Source organism: Varroa jacobsoni, unplaced genomic scaffold (genome assembly GCF_002532875.2).
Source record: "Varroa jacobsoni isolate VJ856 unplaced genomic scaffold, vjacob_1.0 scaffold_943, whole genome shotgun sequence".
NCBI classification, from domain to species: domain Eukaryota; kingdom Metazoa; phylum Arthropoda; class Arachnida; order Mesostigmata; family Varroidae; genus Varroa; species Varroa jacobsoni.
The window spans coordinates 13,665-34,480 of NW_019213845.1; the positions used below are offsets into that span (position 1 = coordinate 13,665).

Consider the following 20,816-nt stretch of genomic DNA (forward strand, 5'->3'; position numbering starts at 1 on the left):
AAGTCTGTTTATAAATCGACATAAAACGTGTTGGCAGCAAGGTTCTCCAATGTGGACGGATGACTCGTAATGGATGATGCTGGACTGTTTTGTAGCCGTTATTCTTCGAGCAGATAGGGTGGGGCAAAAGAGCAGCCCCGTGATATGATACTCCCGAGTAGTTTTGGACATTTGCAACAAAAGAGAATATTAAATAAAGCCATTCAATGCACAAATGAATAAGTTTGCCTGTAAGAGTCATCTTTATGGTTAGGCATATATCAAATACCTGATAGGAGGTATGGACTATAACGGTTATAATTTATATGAACCCAACTAAATTGACAGCTTCAAGGTTAACGCATGCGCAAATCATTTAAACCGCGTGTATATAAAATGGGTTTTCATTTTGGTTCTTATCTAGAAGATCGAATTGATTTATCTAGAAAGATGCAGCGCTATTACGTGATTCGTTAGTGCTGCCTGTGCACACATATATTTTTACTTGGTCCAGAAAAAGACGACAACTTCTACGCCGCTATGAAGGCTAATAGGTCGTCTGGTCATGCGTTTAATAAAAATAGTACCTTGGATCTGATTTAGCTAACTAATGTTTTTGTGTATTAAGCCCGTCTTGCTTTTATGTAATATGTACATTAACTCCTCAAAGATAGACTATTCATATTGCGAGTACAACGGTCATCAGAAAATATTGATAATCAATCATTAGTTGTTTCTACCGTGTCTTTGTCTATTTGTAGCCGTGGAGCGGCGTGAATCACTTGAAGATTGGAGTCCCTCAGACAGTGGAAGTTCTCAGACCGGCGAGGTTCAGGCGGAATATCCGCGCAACTCTACAGCTTGTACCTCAACGGCCACCGGCGACCTACAACTCACAAACAATAGTAACAACTCTCCCGACCTAGAACATAAGGGAACTATCGACAGTTATTTGTTGAAGTCTTCGTTTTCATTACCTGAGTGTTTGAACAGGCAAGAGGAAGGGCACCGTGGCAAACCTGGAAACGGAACAAAATCAAATAATTCAAAGGCGTCTGGAAGAAGCCTCGTTGGAGCAGGCGCTGCCACTGCTACGAGCAGTCGGGTGCACGTGGCTAACAGCGCCATGGACCACGTGGACGGCATTGTGCCGCAGATAACAATGGGTGCGTGGATCTTCACATGTGATAGATACCAGTATAATATTTGCAGGCAGTACTTTGACCGAACGGTAGAAATGGGAAATTTATTAAGTCTATTCAGTTCTACTGATTCTTAGTTAGATTGCTTGAGGGGTTAAATGTGGAACTGGGAACAAGTCAAGATGAGTGTTAGGTCAATAAATTATTAAAAGTAAATAAATCACATGTCTTTTCTTCTTTATCTAATGACGATCGCTGCAGTTGTTGGAAACGCAGGGTGCTGGCCGTTATCTGATGGTCGTGACTTAGCTGGTTTATGTGGGGTATCAACGCTGTCTGACGGCAATGAAAGTGGGTGTGAAAGACTTTGTGAGGGTGAGGATCAGCCACTAGACCTTAGCCTTAATAACAGCAACAACCGGTCATCGCCGGAATCAAGCGGACATTCATCTGCCGCATCCGGTTCGGAACATACCGGAAGCATTTCGTAAGTCATTTTTGTTGCTTAATTACGCTCACTGTAAATTTTCAATCGTCCGTAATAAAGTGTTCTTTAGTTTAAAATAACTTCCTTAGAGTTTACATACAATCAATGTAGCTATGCTCCAACAACTTCTTAGGCGATTCTTCATGTAGTTATCGTCTAACTTTTTCTAACTAATTTTTATAAAATTAAAACTGTTATGATCAGGTTACATGCTCACACTCCATATCCTCATTTGACTCAATCCCAAAGACCACATCTTTTGATAAATTTTCCCTGTGTCTTTGTGCTTTTCCCTTCAGCTTAAAACGTAAGTCATCTGACAGCGTCATTTCAACAACTTCGGGAGTATCGTCTCCGCCCCATCCATCGGCCACGCCCCCTAGTACGCCCCTTCCTCTGGCCGCGGCGTTGGCTTCTGCAGCCGCGACTGCCACAGGCGTCGGCGTCACCGTTGCCAATGGCGGTAGTACCACGCTGGCCAGCTTGCCCAGCTTGGCAGGTTTGCCTCCACTTTCCGGCCTCCACTCCGGTCTGCCTCCACTTCTGGGCGGGGTAAACGCCAGTGTTCCCCCAAAACGGACTTACACCGAAGACGAGCTTCAAGCAGCCCTCAAGGACATTCAGATGGGCAAGCTAGGCACGCGGAGGGCCGCCGTCATCTATGGCATTCCTCGATCGACTTTACGAAACAAAGTGTACAAGATGGCCAATGATCGCAGGAAAATGTCTGCTACTGGTGGGACTTCAGGAGCATCCTCAGGGTCAGCCAATACCACTCAATCGACATCGGCGGCAACCAAGAAGATAAACATATCCAATGGAAGTGGAACCAATGGTGCAGGCGTTGTAAGTGGTGGTGTGAATGCTGGAGCAGACGCAGGGCTAACTGGCAGCATGGGAAGAACACCCTTAGAGGCGACCCCTGACGGGACACCGTCGGGTCAGACGGAACTTATCGATGGCGAGGCGAGTGAAGCATTTGTAAGCATAACTGTTAGAAGAATAGTCGTTTGATAACAGTACTGATTTACAATAGGACTCGTCGATTCGTTGTGGCAGTGTAGTTATGTGGTGTGTTTCGTGATGCCAAGGGGTAGTAACGAAGTATTTTGCTGGTAGAAAAAAACTTAAAATTCAGCCTTTTTTTTTGAAACGTGAATGCAGAGTATGGCGTAATTGCTAGAATGCAGCACAAGAACCACAACGTATTATATTGCCGAAGATGACAAAACAAAATAGCGAATATATTTTAGGCTACAGCAATATATTACCACGACGCTCCCTCTTCTAATTTGACATATCCTAATATTATTATTGTTATTATGACGTGGTTGAATAGGATATAGATAGGCAGGTATGTAAAAATGTAATATTAGTGTACGTACGCATGTCAAAGCTGCGCTGTTATTGCTAACTTCTTAACACAGAAAAATCTAAGGATCTCGGTAACGGTGAAGTTCGCTTAGAGAGATCGATACCTATTACGTTGCCTTCAAGACGGCCTTCGATTGGGAACCGGTGAAATTACTCTGCAGGTAGATGCTTATTTATTAGAGGAGTACGTTTATTACTTTATCATCTTTTCAGTTTTGGTGGTTGCCCTCTCAAAATCAATATCGTGGTCAAACCTACAATCAAATGTTCTCTATCCTTGTGGGGCTCCTCCAATGATAGCTCTGGCGTTTCAAATGCTTAGTCTCAAAGCAGAGGGACTAGCGGCCAATCAGTTCAATGCAGCGTCACTAATGGCGACAACAATATAATTATAATTATCATAACATGTCATATAAAAGACACTCAATTTCCCGGCATCGGAAATACAAGGACCAGAGAATCTGCTCTCTCGACCAGGGGAGTTGCGGTCAACAAGAGCCTATTGAAATTGGCCTTCATTCACAGAATTTCCCTGCGTGTGATCTTAGAGTTTATTGATTCTCTATGTATTGACTAACAACTGAAGGTCAAACATATACCTTACCCTAGGCTGTGGCCATATTGATGACACAGATTTTGCACACGGTAGGATATATGTCTTGTTTTTTGTTTCGATCACATATTTCCATTCGTTTTTTCCAAATCGGCAAACACGAACTTTTGCGTATTTGGGGAGGATATAACTAAGAGCGTATCTTAACTGGTACGTAATCAAGCTATGGACGCTCCACATTTAGCCGCTGAAGCTATAACTGGCAAAATTTGTCTAGCCAGTCAATTTTATTCAATTTCGTGTGTTATTAAATAGAGCATCCGAAAGTATCAAAGATTTCAGAGTAAGTTCAGTAACCTCACTGGTTCGGATATCGCAGACTCTTGCGTCATATACTGCTTGGCTTTCACTGGCGTTATCTGGACAAAGTTCTCCTCTGCGGGTATTACGAGTAGTTTTCGATGTTCGAGCAGAGATTTTTGAAATTTGTCAATAACAATCGACTAGCATAAACGACAAACCTTCAATTGAAGTTTCACGATTCCGATTCGGTATATTCGCTGTTAGTCGATCCATACATCAATATTATGTACATCTTCCCAATGAATTTCTTGTGCTTAACATGTCATCAAAGGCCACCGTATTACGCCGCTGTTCTTCGTGATGAAGGCTCTATTTAGGTGGATAGAGCGGTCCATGGTCGATAGGGTAGAAAAAAATCGGGATTTTTGCGTCTTTCCGTCAGATTGCTGAGAGATGTTGTAAACATAACCAAGGCGTGTTAATGATGGCAGGCTTCTTAATGGATATTGAATTACATTTTAACGTTTTTTCATTCACACTCACGTATGATCGCAGCGTTCAGTTCTCCCTGCCTCTGCTGGCGCGGAACCGATGACGTTTCGTTCGCAGCGAGACGGAAAAAATCAGAGTTACAATAGATGTTGATCACTATGAAGTGTTATCGTTCTGCGAACTATCGTAATTGCATGTACTTTATAGCGTTTGAACATATCTCGTGAGTGTGCAAGCTTGCGTTATGATATATCTGACATTGATATATAACGTACCAAAGTCAATGTATGTACACAAATTTGCATAAGGGAAGGGCAAGCATTGAAAGCAGGGCCGCGTTTCAACTCGTGTCGACCAGCAGTCCAACTGACTTAATTCCACTACAGGGCCGAATGAGAACCATAGAAATGAACACTTCTACTAGCAGACAGGGTGCATCTAGGGCTTGCGATTCGCGAGATCAGACAGGGTACGTCACAGAGCACCTAAGACGAAGAGATAAACGTAAAATAAAAGTTGTTGCAAGTCAGCCGAGAAACTCTTCATCCGCTCTGTAGCATTACGGTTCCGAGAATCAGCGATCTAAATTGTACGGGATTTGACAACCGTACGTATCAGACGTGCGTACAAAGCACGCACGCGTGCTGAATCGATGCCAGGAAAAAGCAGTGTCGTCGTGAGCAAGCGGGCTTTTGCTGCGAGGAGTCGCTGCACTTTTAAGCTGGAATGAATTCAACGAGGAGACCACTGTTAAAGCCAAAAGAGGTAGCACATTCTTGACAAGTGATTATTTTCATTTATGACGTATCGATGATAATTTTTTTTATACCTGAAAATTTTTCCATTCTAAATAAACGGGAGGAACTTAAAGACATTTTCCTTACATTGTTCTGATAGTTTATTTTGCAGGATAAACGAATTAATTTGGAGAAGATCATTTGCGCTAGTCAAAGCGCTGACAACAAGAAAAAGATAACGTCACTTCAATTCTCTAGAAGATAGTGTTGTCTTCGTCCAGACATAGGAAATAGTGCTAAATCAGTTAATGCTTTAAAAGTGCCGTATTTCAGTTGCGTTGAAAACGCCTTGACACGTCGGTAAAGAAGAACTAAATAACCGTCTGGAACCAACGAATTCAAATCTTTTTATGCTTGATAAAACAGTATTTTGATTGAAAGCTATTTGTTTAAGAAAGCTACCGTCAAACAGCAAATATCGAAATAATGTACCCTCTTTACTACTCATTTTGTATGCGGCGAACGTCTAAATGTGTGTTCCTCTAAAACAGCGTACCATCATACGCTATTCGAAAAATTCAGATTTAACTTAACTAATAGTTTATGCGTCAGTCGCACCTAACATCCTCCTGAGTTTACTTAATCTTGAAAAGAAAGGATTCTCGATTCAGTATCCGTTTTCTAGAGAAAATATGCCGCCTATCTTAAAAGTCCTTGTAGCGCCTAGTTGAGTTAAGCCTTTCGATCGGAGAAAGCCTTTTATTCGATGTTCATGTATCTCGAATCATGATACGAGACACGAAACAGGGAGAACGATTATATATATTAACAATGGTGATGAACTAGAACGGTTTGCTCTAGTCAGAAGGACACGTATGCGTTTCTAAATGCCGTCGCAGGCTGTTGCCCCAGTGGTGACACAGGGTCGATTTAAGGTCACTAATTCTAAAATGGCCAGCGTCCTCGATCAGCCGTTAGTAGCTGCTGCTACTGCAGCAGTACCAGCATGTATTGTGAAGCCTGGAAAAACAAATCGCAATCGGCTAGAAAGAAGAACGTCTGAGTAACAGCAGTCATAATCAAACACAACTGATTAGCCCAGTTTGAATTATCTAGAATTCGATAGCTTAATATTTGCGTCAATTTTAAAAATTGCTCCCCAGTTTCGATGGCCGGCGGGATCGGTCTATTTTTAACATATCTTCCTTTACACTAGACGCAATTGTAGTTGTTTTCGGTGCTGCAGCAGTCGTGTTTTGACCTATTATGACCGTGTTATTTTGTGAGGTTGGATGAGTTAATTAGGTATGATCTATGATTAGTGTCGTCAGCCGATGGCCGTATAGAGCAATGTTTATGCATGCAGAGGTCAATTTCGAAGGTGCTGACCCATCAAGAGCGATAACAGGCGTACTACTGAGGAGCCTTGTCCTGCTATTCATACTAGACACAACATCGTGCATTTATGCAGTTTGTTTTGTCTACGTAAGTTAGCGACACGAAAACATTTTCTACGGAATATCTTGAAATTTGAGTAATTATTTTGCTGCAATGTACGTTTACGACCAGGCATACGAAATAGCTGCAAGGCAGGATTAAAATGGGGCTTTGACTTTTGCAAGTTTATCCGGAAAGTTACAATTCGTCCTAACACCACTAGTAAAAAAACGCAACACATACAAGTTATTCTATGTACTTGTTCTATGCTCTTGTTTTTCTCTTCCTCAGGCCACAAAGCCGTCACTCATCGAAGGCCAGGCGGGTGCGGGTCGCATCCGAGCATCGGAGAGTCTTTGTCAGCTTTTGAAGTTGACAATCAGTCAAAAGGGGACGCTGCCTTCGCCTGCGGCCAGCAGCACCTCAAGCGGAGAATCCTGTTCACCTCCACTTGGGCCTTTAGCGCCGCTATTCATGAGCGGCGTTGGCGTTGGAGGCGGACCGATTGGTAATAGGACTGGGATTCGAGGTTTGACATCGCAACTGGCCAGTCAGAGTGATACCGTTCAAATGTTCCAACACTTCCTTTCGTCGCTTCACCAACAGATGGCCCTTAGGGGAGTCTTAGCTTCGGAACATACCGAACATTCAGCCATGATGCCAGAATTCCTAAAACAGTTTTCGGGTAGGAAATCGTATTGTGCATGTATTTCCTGAAATCACTAAAGAGTACACCCGTATGTTCACGTATGATCGTCGCTGAAACGACCACAGAGGCGAAATTTACATGAGCCTATTAGAAGAACAAGCACACCCAATTTTCTGTAGATCAATGTCGGCCGTTTTCGCAGTTTATTAGTGAGGTATCGAAATATTATTCTATGTACACTGTGTCGTACCCATGTATGGCGCGTTACATGGTATTTAGAGTACTCCAGGGTTCAACGCTCACCCGTACGTTTATCCCATTCAATTCAGTGTTAGAACTAAGGCAGCTAGCATAGGATCAAACCTTCGTTTACTACACTGTTGTAGTAACTTTTTTCAGACTAACTAAGACGAGCGATAAATACTGATTACATATGTAGAACTTTGCTTAATAATATGGCTAACTTCTTCTTGCGCTTGTCGATTTTCACAGCGCACGATCGATTATTGGAGGAGCAGGTAAATCTTATGAAGGGTTCGTTATGTAACAGAACTCTTGCCGGTCTAGGTGTCAGTGGACTCAGTGGCATCAGTAACAGCCTGCACGGTTCGAACGGGCTGGGATTTGGGCTCGATGCTCTCAGCGTGGTAGAGGGACTTGATGGTAAGATTCGACCGACCACTAGACCTACGGACACAGGGGCAAAGATGCCCGCGCTCGCAGGCGCATTATCGGGCGGCGTTGGTAAGCAGCTCAATTCGAGGAATGTTGTCAAATCCGAAAAGCAGCTGGGGATGGTGTCGTCGAACAGCAATGCCAACAATAACAACAACAGCAACAATAGCAACCAAAAGAAATCACTACAGGGTAGGCGATGATGCATAAAAGTATTAATTGTTGTTTTTTGAATAGGTTATGTCATTGGGTTGACGCGGCTGAGACTAGTGCCCTCTCTTTTCTTTCAGCCGTACAGGCCCATATTAACGAAAATAGTAGTAATATAATAAGGAAGTTGTCCATTAGCAAAATGGAGTGCTTAATAACAAGTTGATAATGTAACGATTTTGTGTGTACACAGCACTCCTTCTGTCATTTTGTGTTACTGTTAATAATGATAATGCTGATTGATGGGTATGCAGTGAGTGCCGACGGCAAGGTGCCGCGACCAAAGCGCGGTCGCTACCGGAATTACAACCGCGACAATCTGCTGCAGGCCGTTAACGCCGTCCAAAGAGGAGAGATGAGTGTGCATCGCGCGGGGACTTTTTACGGAGTGCCCCACTCGACACTTGAATACAAAGTAATAAGCTTTAGGCAAAATTAAATGTTAATTAATTTACTTACCATTAGCTAGTCTTCGTAATTATATTAGAATTTGATAATGCTAACCATAAAGAAGCTTAAAAACCGATTCTATCACATATTTTCTAGTCTGATTTGCATCTTTTGCTGCAAATCCGTATTCTGTAAGGTATCCTTTTTGTTTGTTTTTTTCCCTATTGAGGTACAGGTCTTTGGATTTATTCAGCTTCTTACAATTAGAATCTACTAGCAAAGTTTACCAGTGTTTATTTCTCATCTGGTATTTACAGTTTCGCTAATTTCGCGAGTTTCGTTTCTTCTAATATAGGTAAAAGAGCGTCACCTTCTCCGTCCCAAGAAGCGAGCTCCAAAGCCCCACAACAGCCAGCCTAGTACTCCAGGAACTCCAGGTACACCAGGTGTACCTGGGACTTCGCCAGGCTCGGTTGGACCTTCAGTAAGCCCTGCTCCTCCAGCACCATTATCTGGAACATCCACACCACCTGACACGCGTCCGTCATTTCCATGGGCTCCAATCGTTTCGCCCGTAGTAGGCCCTGGAGGCCTAATGCCGGATAAAATACCGATGGGTCCTTTTTTCTCACCTCATTCGGGAGTCCGGATAGAGAAAATGGTTGCCCGAACCGAAACCGATGTAGAAGCCCGCGAAATAAAGGAGCACACAGAACTTCCAGACAACCCCATAGATGTGGATCCAGTGGATAACCCTCCACTCACCCAGGTAGTAGTTAAGAGTGAGTCTCCTTGATCGTGCAATGGTACAATGCTTCAAGGGCAAGTTCAATCGCTTAAGTTTGATATTACTGTTAAAAAAAAAGTACTTTGCTCAAACATCTGGGGATCAGAAGTTTAAGGCAGCATATAATAATTCTAAACATCTAACTGAAAAGAGCCGTTCTTAGGTATTACTCGATACCACAATCTTATTTATTAAGGCCAGCTTTACGACCAACAAATGGGGTAATGGAAAGCGATAATTAGTTATTTAATGTCCCTTGATGCTCACATAGAGTACTCCGTACGTTTAATGGCTCAATACAGAAACATCGCCATCTTTATCTGCCGTTTCTCACCGCTTCGAGACCACTAAATGCTTTTTTTTATTGCGGCTAAGTTACAGGTTGAACCGGGTAAAAATGTTAGCGTCCTGGAAAAACTAATTGAATCTTCCTTAGAAAAGCGCGTTGAAGATACACCACAGGATGATACGAATTTCGATTTGGACGAGAGGTCATCGCCGGCGCCACTCAGGATCGCAGAAAGACCCGAAGAGTTGACTGTTGAGTGATACAGCTCAAATACAAATGTAAACAGAGAAAGAACTCCACTTCGTCTATCGTCGTCACGCGATTTAGCGTGGTCTAGGAGTCGCCCCATACGTGTTCTCTAGTCTCTCCCCCGTAATCTAATAGGCAGGCCTAACGATACTTTTTGCGCCCAACACATTCCTCGTATCGCTAACGATAATACAGTAGATATATATAGCAAACAAAAAAAATCCGACCCGATTATTACGTATTTAAACCATTTAAGGTATCACCGCTTTCCACATTGTCTCGGAGGAAGATTCTCAAGGTCCTGAAGACGTAGTCTGAAGACTGCTGCTCCTAAATAGTTGGGCCTTCAAGGGATATATGCGCTGATGGAAGCGATGGTCGTTACCCTACTAACGGCGAACTGACCGATGGTCATATCTGCTTCGTCCGACCCCGTTTTTATCGAGATATCGTCGTAATGATAGAAATCACACTAGTAGCGGTTAAGGATGCATAATTAATCTATCAATATATAGTTCTGCCTAGTCTATACTCCCCTGTGATGGAGCAACAAAAACGTTACGTTGATTGTGTGCTCTTCGGTTTTGTAATTCGGTTTGCGTCTTCTGTCCGCGTGTCGTTGCATCACGTATCAAAAAGACAGAAATAAATTGAGGATTGAGATCGAAGGCAATAAATCTTCACGAACAACTTTTGTATGCGTTTGAATCTGTACGGAAATATAAAACTAAGTGAAGATCTTTTAACAAAACTGTTTATGCCAGGTTTACGGCGTTCTGTTCATATAATGTTTGTTTTTGCACAACCAAAACATGGGGTTCGCGGTTCGTATATGTGGCAAATGCATACAGGATGGTACCACGAACGGTTTTTCGCATTGATCTCGAAGACGGTAATGTCTAGCGAAAAAAGTGTAAGAAACATTTGCTGACAGTTCCTGAATTCAAACACAGACTTCTTCTTCCTATGGAAAGGCGCCTGAATTTTACAGTATTTACTGTACGTCCTTAAGTAAAGCAATATGATTTTTATTTATTATTTTTGAAGTGAATATTAATATAAAGTTTAGGGTGTTTTTCGTTTGGCTCAAAATGTATTCACTAAGCTTGCATCTATTATGATTTATCTTGATCGATCAAAAGAAAAAACACGAGTTCAATGTTTAGCCAAATGTCTACCCATTTTAAACGTTTCGACTTATTTGCAAAAGATATTTTTTGAACATTCATTTTTTGATTACTTTTTCATTACTCACATACATAACAACCGTTCTCTTCTTATGAACCTTTCAGAAATTTGTAAAACATAAAAAACAAACATTTCTATTTCGGGAAATGTTGTTTTTCTTACGAATCCTTCCCTGAAAACTCACGAAAATAATTATAGATATAGTTAAGTTATCTATGCGGTAAATGACATCTCAAATAGGCATAGTCAAACATTGGCCAAGAATACGGAACAATACTAAACAAGCCGGAAATATTAAAAAGGCCTTTCTTGCCATTCTGGAGGGAGCTATATATTATATTAGGAAATTTATCGAATGAAATTGATGTCGCGAGCAAAACATTTTAAAAGTCATAATACTTACAATGTAACGAGCTGCTGCCTCGAGTCATCGCCAATAAAAAATGTTCTTACACTGTTTTCTATAAGCCACACCGTTTCCGAGTTGTATTAACAAACCGAATAGGCAATCACCCTGTATCTACGCGTGGTATAGAACGGTCGAACTGAACAAAGGTCGCCAATAAATTCGGATAGTTAATTCATTTGCGAGTTGGCAATTTGTGTACCGGTACAAGACCTATGTAAACGACACGACTGTCGCTTGTCCCACTCCCCTGTACTGTGAGCCAGAGTTAAAGACTGTCGAGGAAATGCTGGTCGAAATCGCAGAGATCTCAGATTGAAACCTAAGCAAGAGTAGCTACTTCGAAAATTTCCGACGCAACAGAAATTAACGCAACCGTTTATGAAACGGGGGCATACGGACCTGTGACCAAAGTGTTCGTCGAGCCCAGATGGGCATCGCAAACCTTTCTGCAATCTAGCCTAATACTACAATGCATCTCTATTGTACATACAAACCAGTACATCGACGACGTTGTCGAAAAGTTTCAGAGTGGGGGCTCAAGCTTCCAACATAGAACCTAATTGGCTCTCCCGGAAGCGTATCGCACGTTTAAGGCTTTGTTAGGCGTCCTACGCTAATGGTTACGCGGTCATTCATCATTCAGTCGGCAACAACAGATTTTCCGTCTACGGACCTTACGACTATGGAACTTGCTAAGTTTACACACAAACCAGTTGGAGTTATGATATCATTATGCCCATGTTGTTAAACGGCCGCTAAAGTTTTTGCGACGAAGCGGTAGATCTAAGAACGCGTACGGATATTAGATCTTTAGTATAACTGTTGAGTGACACGTGAACAGTCCGTTGTAAGCAGCCGATCAATCCTAATAGGGCGCGATCCTCGAATTGAGTTTCATCTTTATTCCATGATAAACACGCTCGTTCAAGTATTTGCTTTAATGGTTACAATGCGATTCATTTGTACGACCTAACGTGCTAAATATTTGTATATAAATTGTACATAATTTACTCCTATTACAGTGTATCGTTCAAGCGATCCAGCGGTTAGTTAGACGCAAGACGAATTTATCCAGAGCCTCGAATAGCCAAGGTAAGAGGGGGTGGTATAGTCAGAGTTTGTAAGTATCCATAAGGTTCTTCCCGATCCCATACGCAGGCACATATATAGAACGATTCTTGAAATTTCAAATCTAATACTACCACTGGTAGTACTTGTGCTAATTAATCGCGGTGTAATGGGAATATGAGCCAGACCTAATTGTCACTGCACGTCTGGAGAAGGAAATTCTGCAGAGGGATGCAGGCGCGAAGGCGTGCCGATATAGATTTGCGTTTACGCTTTGAAGTTATAGAGAATGTTAGGAAAGAAAATGTCATCTGTAAACACCATATAGTTTTAAGGCAGAGTTGTTATCATTACAATCGTATGATTAAAAATAAAAGCAAACAAGATATTCTAATCGGCCGCTTCGGTGCTCTGGTTATGTTGTGTATTAGTGAAAAAAAAAAAACAATCAATTAATCGGTTGTCGATTACACGAGCTCGATGACACAAGGCTCCGGTGGCGCTTTTTACTGTCATTATTACTATAGTTATTATTAATGTGTATGATTATAGAAGAAATCAATCAATCAGTGTATTCTGTACGCCACGTCCTCGTTTATACGGTCATATCATGTATACCAATAGATTTACTCATATATATATTTCACCCCCGAAACGAACGCAACCGCATTTAATGAACTATATCATTTTTCGAACTCGCTGCTATCTGCTAACGATCTTTTCAGAACAGAAACAGTAAGACAATATTTGATCAATGAAGTTTCATTAAAAGGTTGGCCTGTATGTACCAGTTGTGTGTGCAGTAGAAAGCAAAGATGTCGCCCTTGTTCGATGATCGTTGAACACGGCGAAGCACTTTTCGTGCTAAGTTCGTGCAGATACGAAGAAGCAATTAACCCTTAAGTGAAATCCAAGAATTTTTTAGACGAGTGACGCCTGTGAAAGACGTATCCTTCATAGAGAAGCAGGTACCACAATGGCAGACGCAGCACGGGAACAAAAAGTCGATCTTGGATCGGCCATGCTTTGCCGTTCAAGCAATTTCAGTTCAGCTGCTACGTGATACGTCGAAACTCATAAATTTCATAATAATTCTATCATGATTCGCCCAAGTTATACATCAACAACAATAGCAGCAACAACAACAACAACAACTCAGGTTGACTATCACATATATGATCCCGCTACTTTCCTACAACTATTTTTCTATCTCACATCTCATACGTATGATTGCAACAATTTCATACCATTAGTTGTGACAGATGGGCACATCTAAAAATGGCGCGAGCGTACTTCCAAGGCATGCCATCTCTCCTCTCTGTGTATACCCGAAAAGTCGAGGGTGAACTGCTAGTGCGAAATGGAATTGGATCTGAGCGTTCTTTAATTACGTCACGATCGAAAACGATACACTCCAATTGCACCACATTCGAATAGGACTAAGACTAAAAACATGGCGGAACGTATCAACTACATACACAGATACACGCGATAAAAACATCACATGTTATTGTAATGAATGTGATAATTGCTACTATACAACCTACATGATTTGCTGCATGACATTGCTGACATGTTACCATAAAAGCAAGCAACCAATCAATAATAAAAAAAAAATTGTCACAGTTTTCTACAGAATATTGCATACCGTACGATCAACCATTGCTCTCTGTGTAGACCATTCGACATGGCGGCGTCGTCTGTCTCTTACCTGTACGATATAATAATGTCATCTATAAGTTCATACAATTGTTCGAGTTTCACTTTTTCTGTTATTTATTTCTACTTAGCCAGCTCTATGCGCTGTACAAAGGCTCACGTTTGTAGTGTAGGTGTTCATTTCAATAAGTAGCCATACCTGAAAAACATTGAGATTTTTACATTTGTCGGTGTTTACTAGTTTAGCGCTTTGGAATTGTATGATGAAATTTGCTGCGTACCCATTCGAGACACACAAACAGCTCTAAATAGTCCTTAGCTGAATCGTCCGAAAGTACACATTTACCACTTGGCCATTGTTTTTCTTCCTGGAAATGGTCGACGCTGTCATTGTTTATTACTGTCACTAGTGTCGAATGGGTTGTGGCGTCACGTTTCTTCCAATGCTCAATATTCTTTCAACTTGTCTGCCTTAGGCCGCCGTTGTCCGGACATCGGGAATCGTTGATGGGTGTGAGGTGCGACCCTTCGTCAGAAAGACGTACATATACTAAACACCTACATAGATAATAAGATCAATCGCTCGCTGTGGTAACATCATTTACTGTCTTATTATATTTAGCCACTGCCGCGGTACTGAGAACTAACTAGCTGGTATCAACGGGTCGCAGTGTAACTGATTGGCCAGGTTTCGGATCTCGACGTATGACTATATGTAGACATACAATTATACCATTATAATGACAGTGCTATTATTAAATATGCGATAATATAGTTGACAATGATAGCCATTGTTGCACACTTGGGAAGCCATAAGTAAGGCATCATCACCCTGTGTAGAATTGGTACCAGGATAGATGCCTAGCGATTTACGCCATAAATCAAATAAGCTGGCGATACAATGTCCTTACGTGATGACGTGTGCGAAATCAAATGTTTTGACGGTCGATCAAAAACGAAAAATTAATTTAAGCTATTGTTAGTATTATTGTTGTGTCTACGGAATAACGTCACCCCCATCACAAAAAAAAATATACAATCACGCAGTCAATAAACATCAACACTATAGGGTTCGACTTAGCAAATCAAGCTGAACATCGGTTTCAAGGATTCTAGGAATGGAGCCATTTTGATCTAGGTCGGAGGCTCAGCGAGATCAGACCGGCTCGTTACATTGAGTAGATACTAACTGTGCGATTAAAAGCTTCACGGAAGTAATTTTCTCAGCGCTTTCAACCGCCACGGTGATGGCATCGTGGGTGGAGTGTTTGCAAACAGACCCGAGGGACCTTTGGGTTCGAATTCGAGCGTGGACACACTTTGTTCCGTTCTGGGAGCCAGCTATCTGATAGAATAATACCTAACGGCGGTACCGAACGTAAAACTTTCGACATTTATCGTATTACGCCAAGCTAAAGTGTTTCGGAGACTGAAAAACGCTCATGCTTGAACTTCGATGTTCTCTGTCCTGACCTTGCACCTAGCGTTAGCCAGCAGGACCTCAACAATGCCCCGTCCTTTCTCTATAATGCCGGTTCGTGATATACATGCGGAGGGAAAATTATTATTACTATGGCTGGTCAGAAATGGAGTAACTAGGTTAATAGAGACAAGGTGGATCGAGTTTTGAGTGGCAGGAAGTGCAACCTCGGCAAGGGATAGTCTTTCGTGTTCTTAAAACAGATTTCTATAATAATAATGGTAGAGTTATCGGATGCGATTTGTGATCTTAGTCTCAGATTAGCTTCTGGACAGATGTGTCCTTCACTGTTTCTGAATCCTGACTAAACAGCAGAAGGAGAATGATAGTACTACTGGTATATATCCTGGAACCTAAACCTATCATCCTAACTGAATACAAACATTTAGTAGAAAATACCTCGCGACATTTACGAGACTGTCGAAGTCATTGTTTTTATTGCAAGATATATAGGGTTCCGTCCACTTGAGGCTGCTGTATGATCAATAAGTATCGGAACGTAAGTACGTGTTTGCCGTAAAGGAATAGCCCATGATGTTTGGGCATCCTAATCGTAACCCCAGGTGACAATCTATCTCCAAGCTGACAATAAAAACAATAATGAATTGATAAAATCAAATACAAAGGGGACCCGTGTCCCATGTCCACAAGTGTACTAACGATGCACACCACACAAAGACAAATTATTACTCAATGGTACAGCTGGATAAATCTGTAAATCACGTATAGATACAAGTACATATCCATGCATACGATATCTATTTATATTAATCTAAACGTATTTTATTCCCAACTGCACCTGAAGCATTCTGACGTGATACCAGTTATATATATATATATATATATATATATATATATATATATTGTAAAGCAGACACAACAAATCTGTATTCGCCATAACACATTCGCAGGGATGACGCAAAGGAAAGATTGAATAAAAATATGGATTCATTCAATTACAACTAAAAATAACTAAAAAACCAATAACAGAGCATTATTTTACTTCTGCAAAAGCGATAATATAATTATCTAACGAATATTGACCATCGTTGCCAATAGGATGAGATATAAGGTTGATTCTACAATTTCGAAATAGTCAAACAGGCTAAATTCTACAAAAAAAAAAAAAAAAAAAAAGCGAAGCTTTCATTATTATTGTAACTAGTGTTATCTTTATTATCGTTTATCGAACTAGTACATTTCTAACTAACGCTTCTCCTATTTTTACAAATTTTCACTATTTTATTGGTTAGTTGGTAGATATATATCGAGTTTGGATAATAACGGAATACACTATGGAGAGATAGTTATGAAGAATAGCAAAGCTACACGTGTTAGGACTAATTATAACTGCTATGGTGAAAAAAGTGAGATGATCCAATCACGGTAGCATTTTAACTCCTCTGTTTGTTAGGCCTTTACTGAAGTACTTAAATATATATATATGGCTATATATAAATAAATGACTATATTATATATACACACGCGATGACACGAGTAACAGCACTTCGCTAGTAAAAAACAAAACAAGTGATTGATGATTCAGGTAGGAACCAACAATAATAGTTTATTGTTATTATTAAAGGCAGAACGACGAGAGTATCGACTTAAGCAATGGGTGATTCCCTAATATGTCTCATGTGATGTCGGTAGAAGAGATAAGATTAACGACTTTAAGTCCGCCACTGAAAATTAATATAATAAATAGGTAAAAATTAAGTATATATTGTATCTATGTGCGATACAGCAATCCCTGCAGAGCGACCGCTCTGGATTAGTTTAAATAATAAAGGATTATTATATATATAACAAACAAAGAAAAACAGCATAAATTCTTCATCGTACGTTTTAGGTAGAGAATATATAAATGCTACATATACGTCAGTTCTAAGCTAGCAAAGTAGATACACTTTACTAGCTCAGCTAGCATTCAGCTGTTTTAGTGAAAAGAAAAACATTCGTCTAATAAGCCTACATTCTGCGGCTGCTGTATCCCTTGTTATTATAATGATTATCTTTCGCTTCAACTGTCAAATATATATATGTATATATATATACATATATATTTACGAGGAGCATTTTCTTTGGAGTCACTTTTATCCATAGTTGTCAATGGTAACGAGTCGAACACGTTTAAATAAATTCGTCAAATTTGCAAATACTCTTTGGTGTTTTTACTGCTCTCTATATGCATTAGATCCACAAGTCACTACTAGGACTGACTGAAAAAGCGGGTCAGGAGTTCTCTTCTCTACAACCGTTGTTACTTACACAGGCCAAACGGGCCATTTTTAACAATAGCTATTAGTGTACGAAAATGTAGTCATTATTTGTTTCCGTACCATTTTACCCTACCATCTTTAAAACGCGTGTTGCCAAACAGTGAATATTGCCGAGGATTACTTACTCTAATAAAAAAAAATCTACAATAGCCATTAAAAAAACACCATTTTGGCTCAGTCATACCGATGTTCCATATCGTTATGTTCTATCTGAACTTTTTACTAGATAAATAGTGCTATTAAAGACGAATATTGTTAGTAAATAATCAAACGGTGCTTCAGTTCAGACAATACATTTATTTGTTCAGCTCCAATTGGCACCATGTTTTACAATTTTTTTTTTTACTTTATATCAATTCTATATAACTAATAGATTAACCAAATGTTTAACACACAATATTACGCCATGGACGAAATAAAAATTAAATCCTTGATCAACAATGCGACGGAATCAAAGAAACTCTGTCTGATCAGATGTCACAGATCATGTTATTAATCTTCTCGCTACCTTCACAGATTGCACTTTTCTTAGGTATTATTTAATCATTTTGAAAAGCTGATTGCTCACACAATGTAATTGAGCTGATTTAAGTAGAAATCGAGTGCCCGCATTTGATAATGATAATCGTCCAAAAAAAAAACACATCTTCATCTCATACACACGTATTTGTATGTGCGGGAGCAATATCGTAAGGTATGATAACGTATATTTATGGAAAATTTGTTAAGGTCATCTATGTACGGTGTAGGATAATATACAAAGCTTAGTATGTCAAATCGTTAGAAATGTATATGTTTTAAACATTTGGAAAGCTATCTTATACAGGTTAGTAATGTGGAACAGTCAGATTTATCATACTACATATTATACTAAGATCTATTCCCATATAGTCTGAAATACTTGCCTATCTTCATAGTCTTACGTTCGTTGCAAAAGTACATACAATTACTCTACTAATGTGGCCTTATTAATAGTTCTCATAGGCATTTAAGGTCAAGGCCCTGTGTCCAACCTTTTGTCCGCTAAATCGAATGCATGTTTTGTAACGCGTTATCGTACTAATTTGACCAACAAATAAATACGACATGAAATGGCGACTGGCGTCTTTGCATATTTCCTCTGTGACAAAAAAAAAAAAGAGGAGATATCACGCGAACAGTTTCTGCTCCAAGTGTATTCAAACGATATAATTCTATGGAATCCAAAAGTAGATGAAAAGTCGCAGTTCTAACAATATCTATCCGAGAGCGCTACTTCTCTGGCTGGAAGTCGTTCTTCTCCTTCTATGTCCGAAATTAACTAGTTTGGCTATTAATTAGGCCAAAAATAATCGACTCTTGATAAATCGCACCTGATATTGCTGTTACAAATGATCTAGGACTTCAGTTTAGATAAATTCCGTGTGCTAGACGAAACCGAATCCTTGGCAGCCTTCACGAAGCGCCGTTCGAAGCTGTCGTACGAGCAACTCACATGAATCGTAACCAGGCAAACAGAGGTAGTTAAAGCTGGGGAAAAAAAAAAAAAACGAGTAGAAATACATTTTCCTTTGATAATCATGCAGATAATAATGATTTCATTCATAGAGATTTTGTGGTGTAGTATACTATAGCAGGCAGTTTTTACTCGTAAATACAAAGGAGAACATCACCAAACAGAAATAATTACAGCTGTAGAAAACGAATAGAAATAGATCTTCTTAGATTATTGGTAGGGTTTGCCTACATTTAACAATTTATCTAGAACTATTAAAAATAAAAATTTACAAAATACCTAAGCCATTAACCCATTGTTTCAGACACCTCGCGATCATCAATAGAATGAAGCGAACATTCGAAGCGTTATATATAAAAAAAAAAAGAAAGTAAGGTCAATATTTCAAGCATTGCAGTGGAAGTAATATACATATTAACAAACCAGATTTACTCAAACTTTAGCGATATTCTACGCAGATTCAATATTGTTTTATACCATGTGTGAGCTGAAGGTAGTATGTTATTTGCTTCCACGTAGACGATATGCACCCACGGCTCTAGCTGACTAAATCCTCCCAAAGGAAGCCGGCTACTTCCTGCAAAATATCACTAATTAGTCACAAATCCTTGCGCAGTCCCAACTGAAGCCTACCCATTATACCATATTATATACGATTGATCCACGTATGTCAACACATGTATTTATACGGGTCTGAATAATATAATGATAGAAAAAAAACTTATATTGCTTTTGCTAAGTTAACTTGAATTGCCGAGCTCGACTGCAAAACTTAGCCCTAAGAACAACCGTCACGTTCAAATACAATAAAACGAATCCAAGTGTGTGGCGAATACGCATATCGGCACGATTGTGCCCCCTTAAGTACATCTGCGATGTACGAACAAATACCGACTCAAAATAGAATCACGGAACGTGTACATTTAAGGGGCAGTACAATTTGAAAATGTCGGCCAGACTCGATACACTCGTGGCAATTAAAGGGAAGTGGAACTGTACAAGGCATCTGCAGTTCTTGTTACATGTTCTTGTGCTTAATTGCACATGGTCCACTTAAGCTGTCGAAGTAAGCTATCGCGGCTATCAGTGACGCATTCACGGAAGAAATAAAAGCAAGGTATCTTGTGTCTCTGAATAAATTTCGCTCAACGACAAGCTAGTGAAGGCGGGTAGCTCGTCAGTATAAGTAAAAACGTTTAAGACACAATCAAGTAACTTGGGTCCTTTGGAATTCTTCCACGACCCGACAGCGAAGAAGTATGTCAACGATATTAAAACGTCTATAGGCAATGCTGAGTGACAACAACCATTAGAGCTCGTTATTTTGTAGCAATGATGCATGTAGTATAAATTTTTCTGTAGACAATTCAACTGACTATTCAGCTGCGCTCATGTTATTCCATTTTACTTTGCCTTAAACAGCTAAAAAACGATTGTATATCATAGCGTTTGTTTGTATATGCAATCGTACGCGTTCTAGTT

General features: G+C 40.1%; 3 protein-coding genes across 4 annotated transcripts in view; 2 read left to right on the plus strand and 1 right to left on the minus strand.

The window, feature by feature from the left end:
* Positions 1 to 740: 740 nt before the first annotated feature.
* LOC147752849 (uncharacterized) lies at positions 741 to 2,622 on the plus strand (the record flags this gene model as incomplete). The annotated part of the gene is made up of 3 exons (XM_086970395.1): positions 741 to 1,145; positions 1,383 to 1,608; positions 1,908 to 2,622. Coding segments are annotated over 3 exons (1,346 nt in total), but the record flags the coding sequence as incomplete, so codon positions are not given.
* Positions 2,623 to 6,702: 4,080 nt separating this feature from the next.
* On the plus strand, positions 6,703 to 10,441 carry Eip93F (Ecdysone-induced protein 93F). Its single transcript, XM_022841675.2, has 5 exons — positions 6,703 to 7,189; positions 7,646 to 8,020; positions 8,293 to 8,453; positions 8,784 to 9,197; positions 9,597 to 10,441. The coding sequence occupies exons 1-5, from the start codon at positions 6,979 to 6,981 to the stop codon at positions 9,762 to 9,764; spliced, it is 1,329 nt and encodes a 442-aa protein (XP_022697410.2). The 5' UTR covers positions 6,703 to 6,978; the 3' UTR covers positions 9,765 to 10,441.
* A 6,657-nt stretch (positions 10,442 to 17,098) lies between these two features.
* LOC111265200 (apoptosis-resistant E3 ubiquitin protein ligase 1) overlaps positions 17,099 to 20,816 on the minus strand; it is a 23,808-nt gene continuing 20,090 nt past the window's right edge. The window contains exons 18-20 of one of the 2 annotated variants that reach the window (XR_002683328.2): positions 19,812 to 19,911; positions 19,192 to 19,348; positions 17,099 to 17,242 (exon numbers count right to left, since the gene is read on the minus strand). Coding sequence is in view for 1 of the 2 variants with exons in the window: in XM_022841677.2 (XP_022697412.1) it covers positions 19,246 to 19,348; positions 19,812 to 19,911 (203 nt within the window). In the remaining variant the exon portion in view is untranslated. Of the gene's footprint in view, positions 17,243 to 18,116; positions 19,349 to 19,811; positions 19,912 to 20,816 lie in introns of those variants that run through there. The other variant, XM_022841677.2, reaches the window with a different exon arrangement.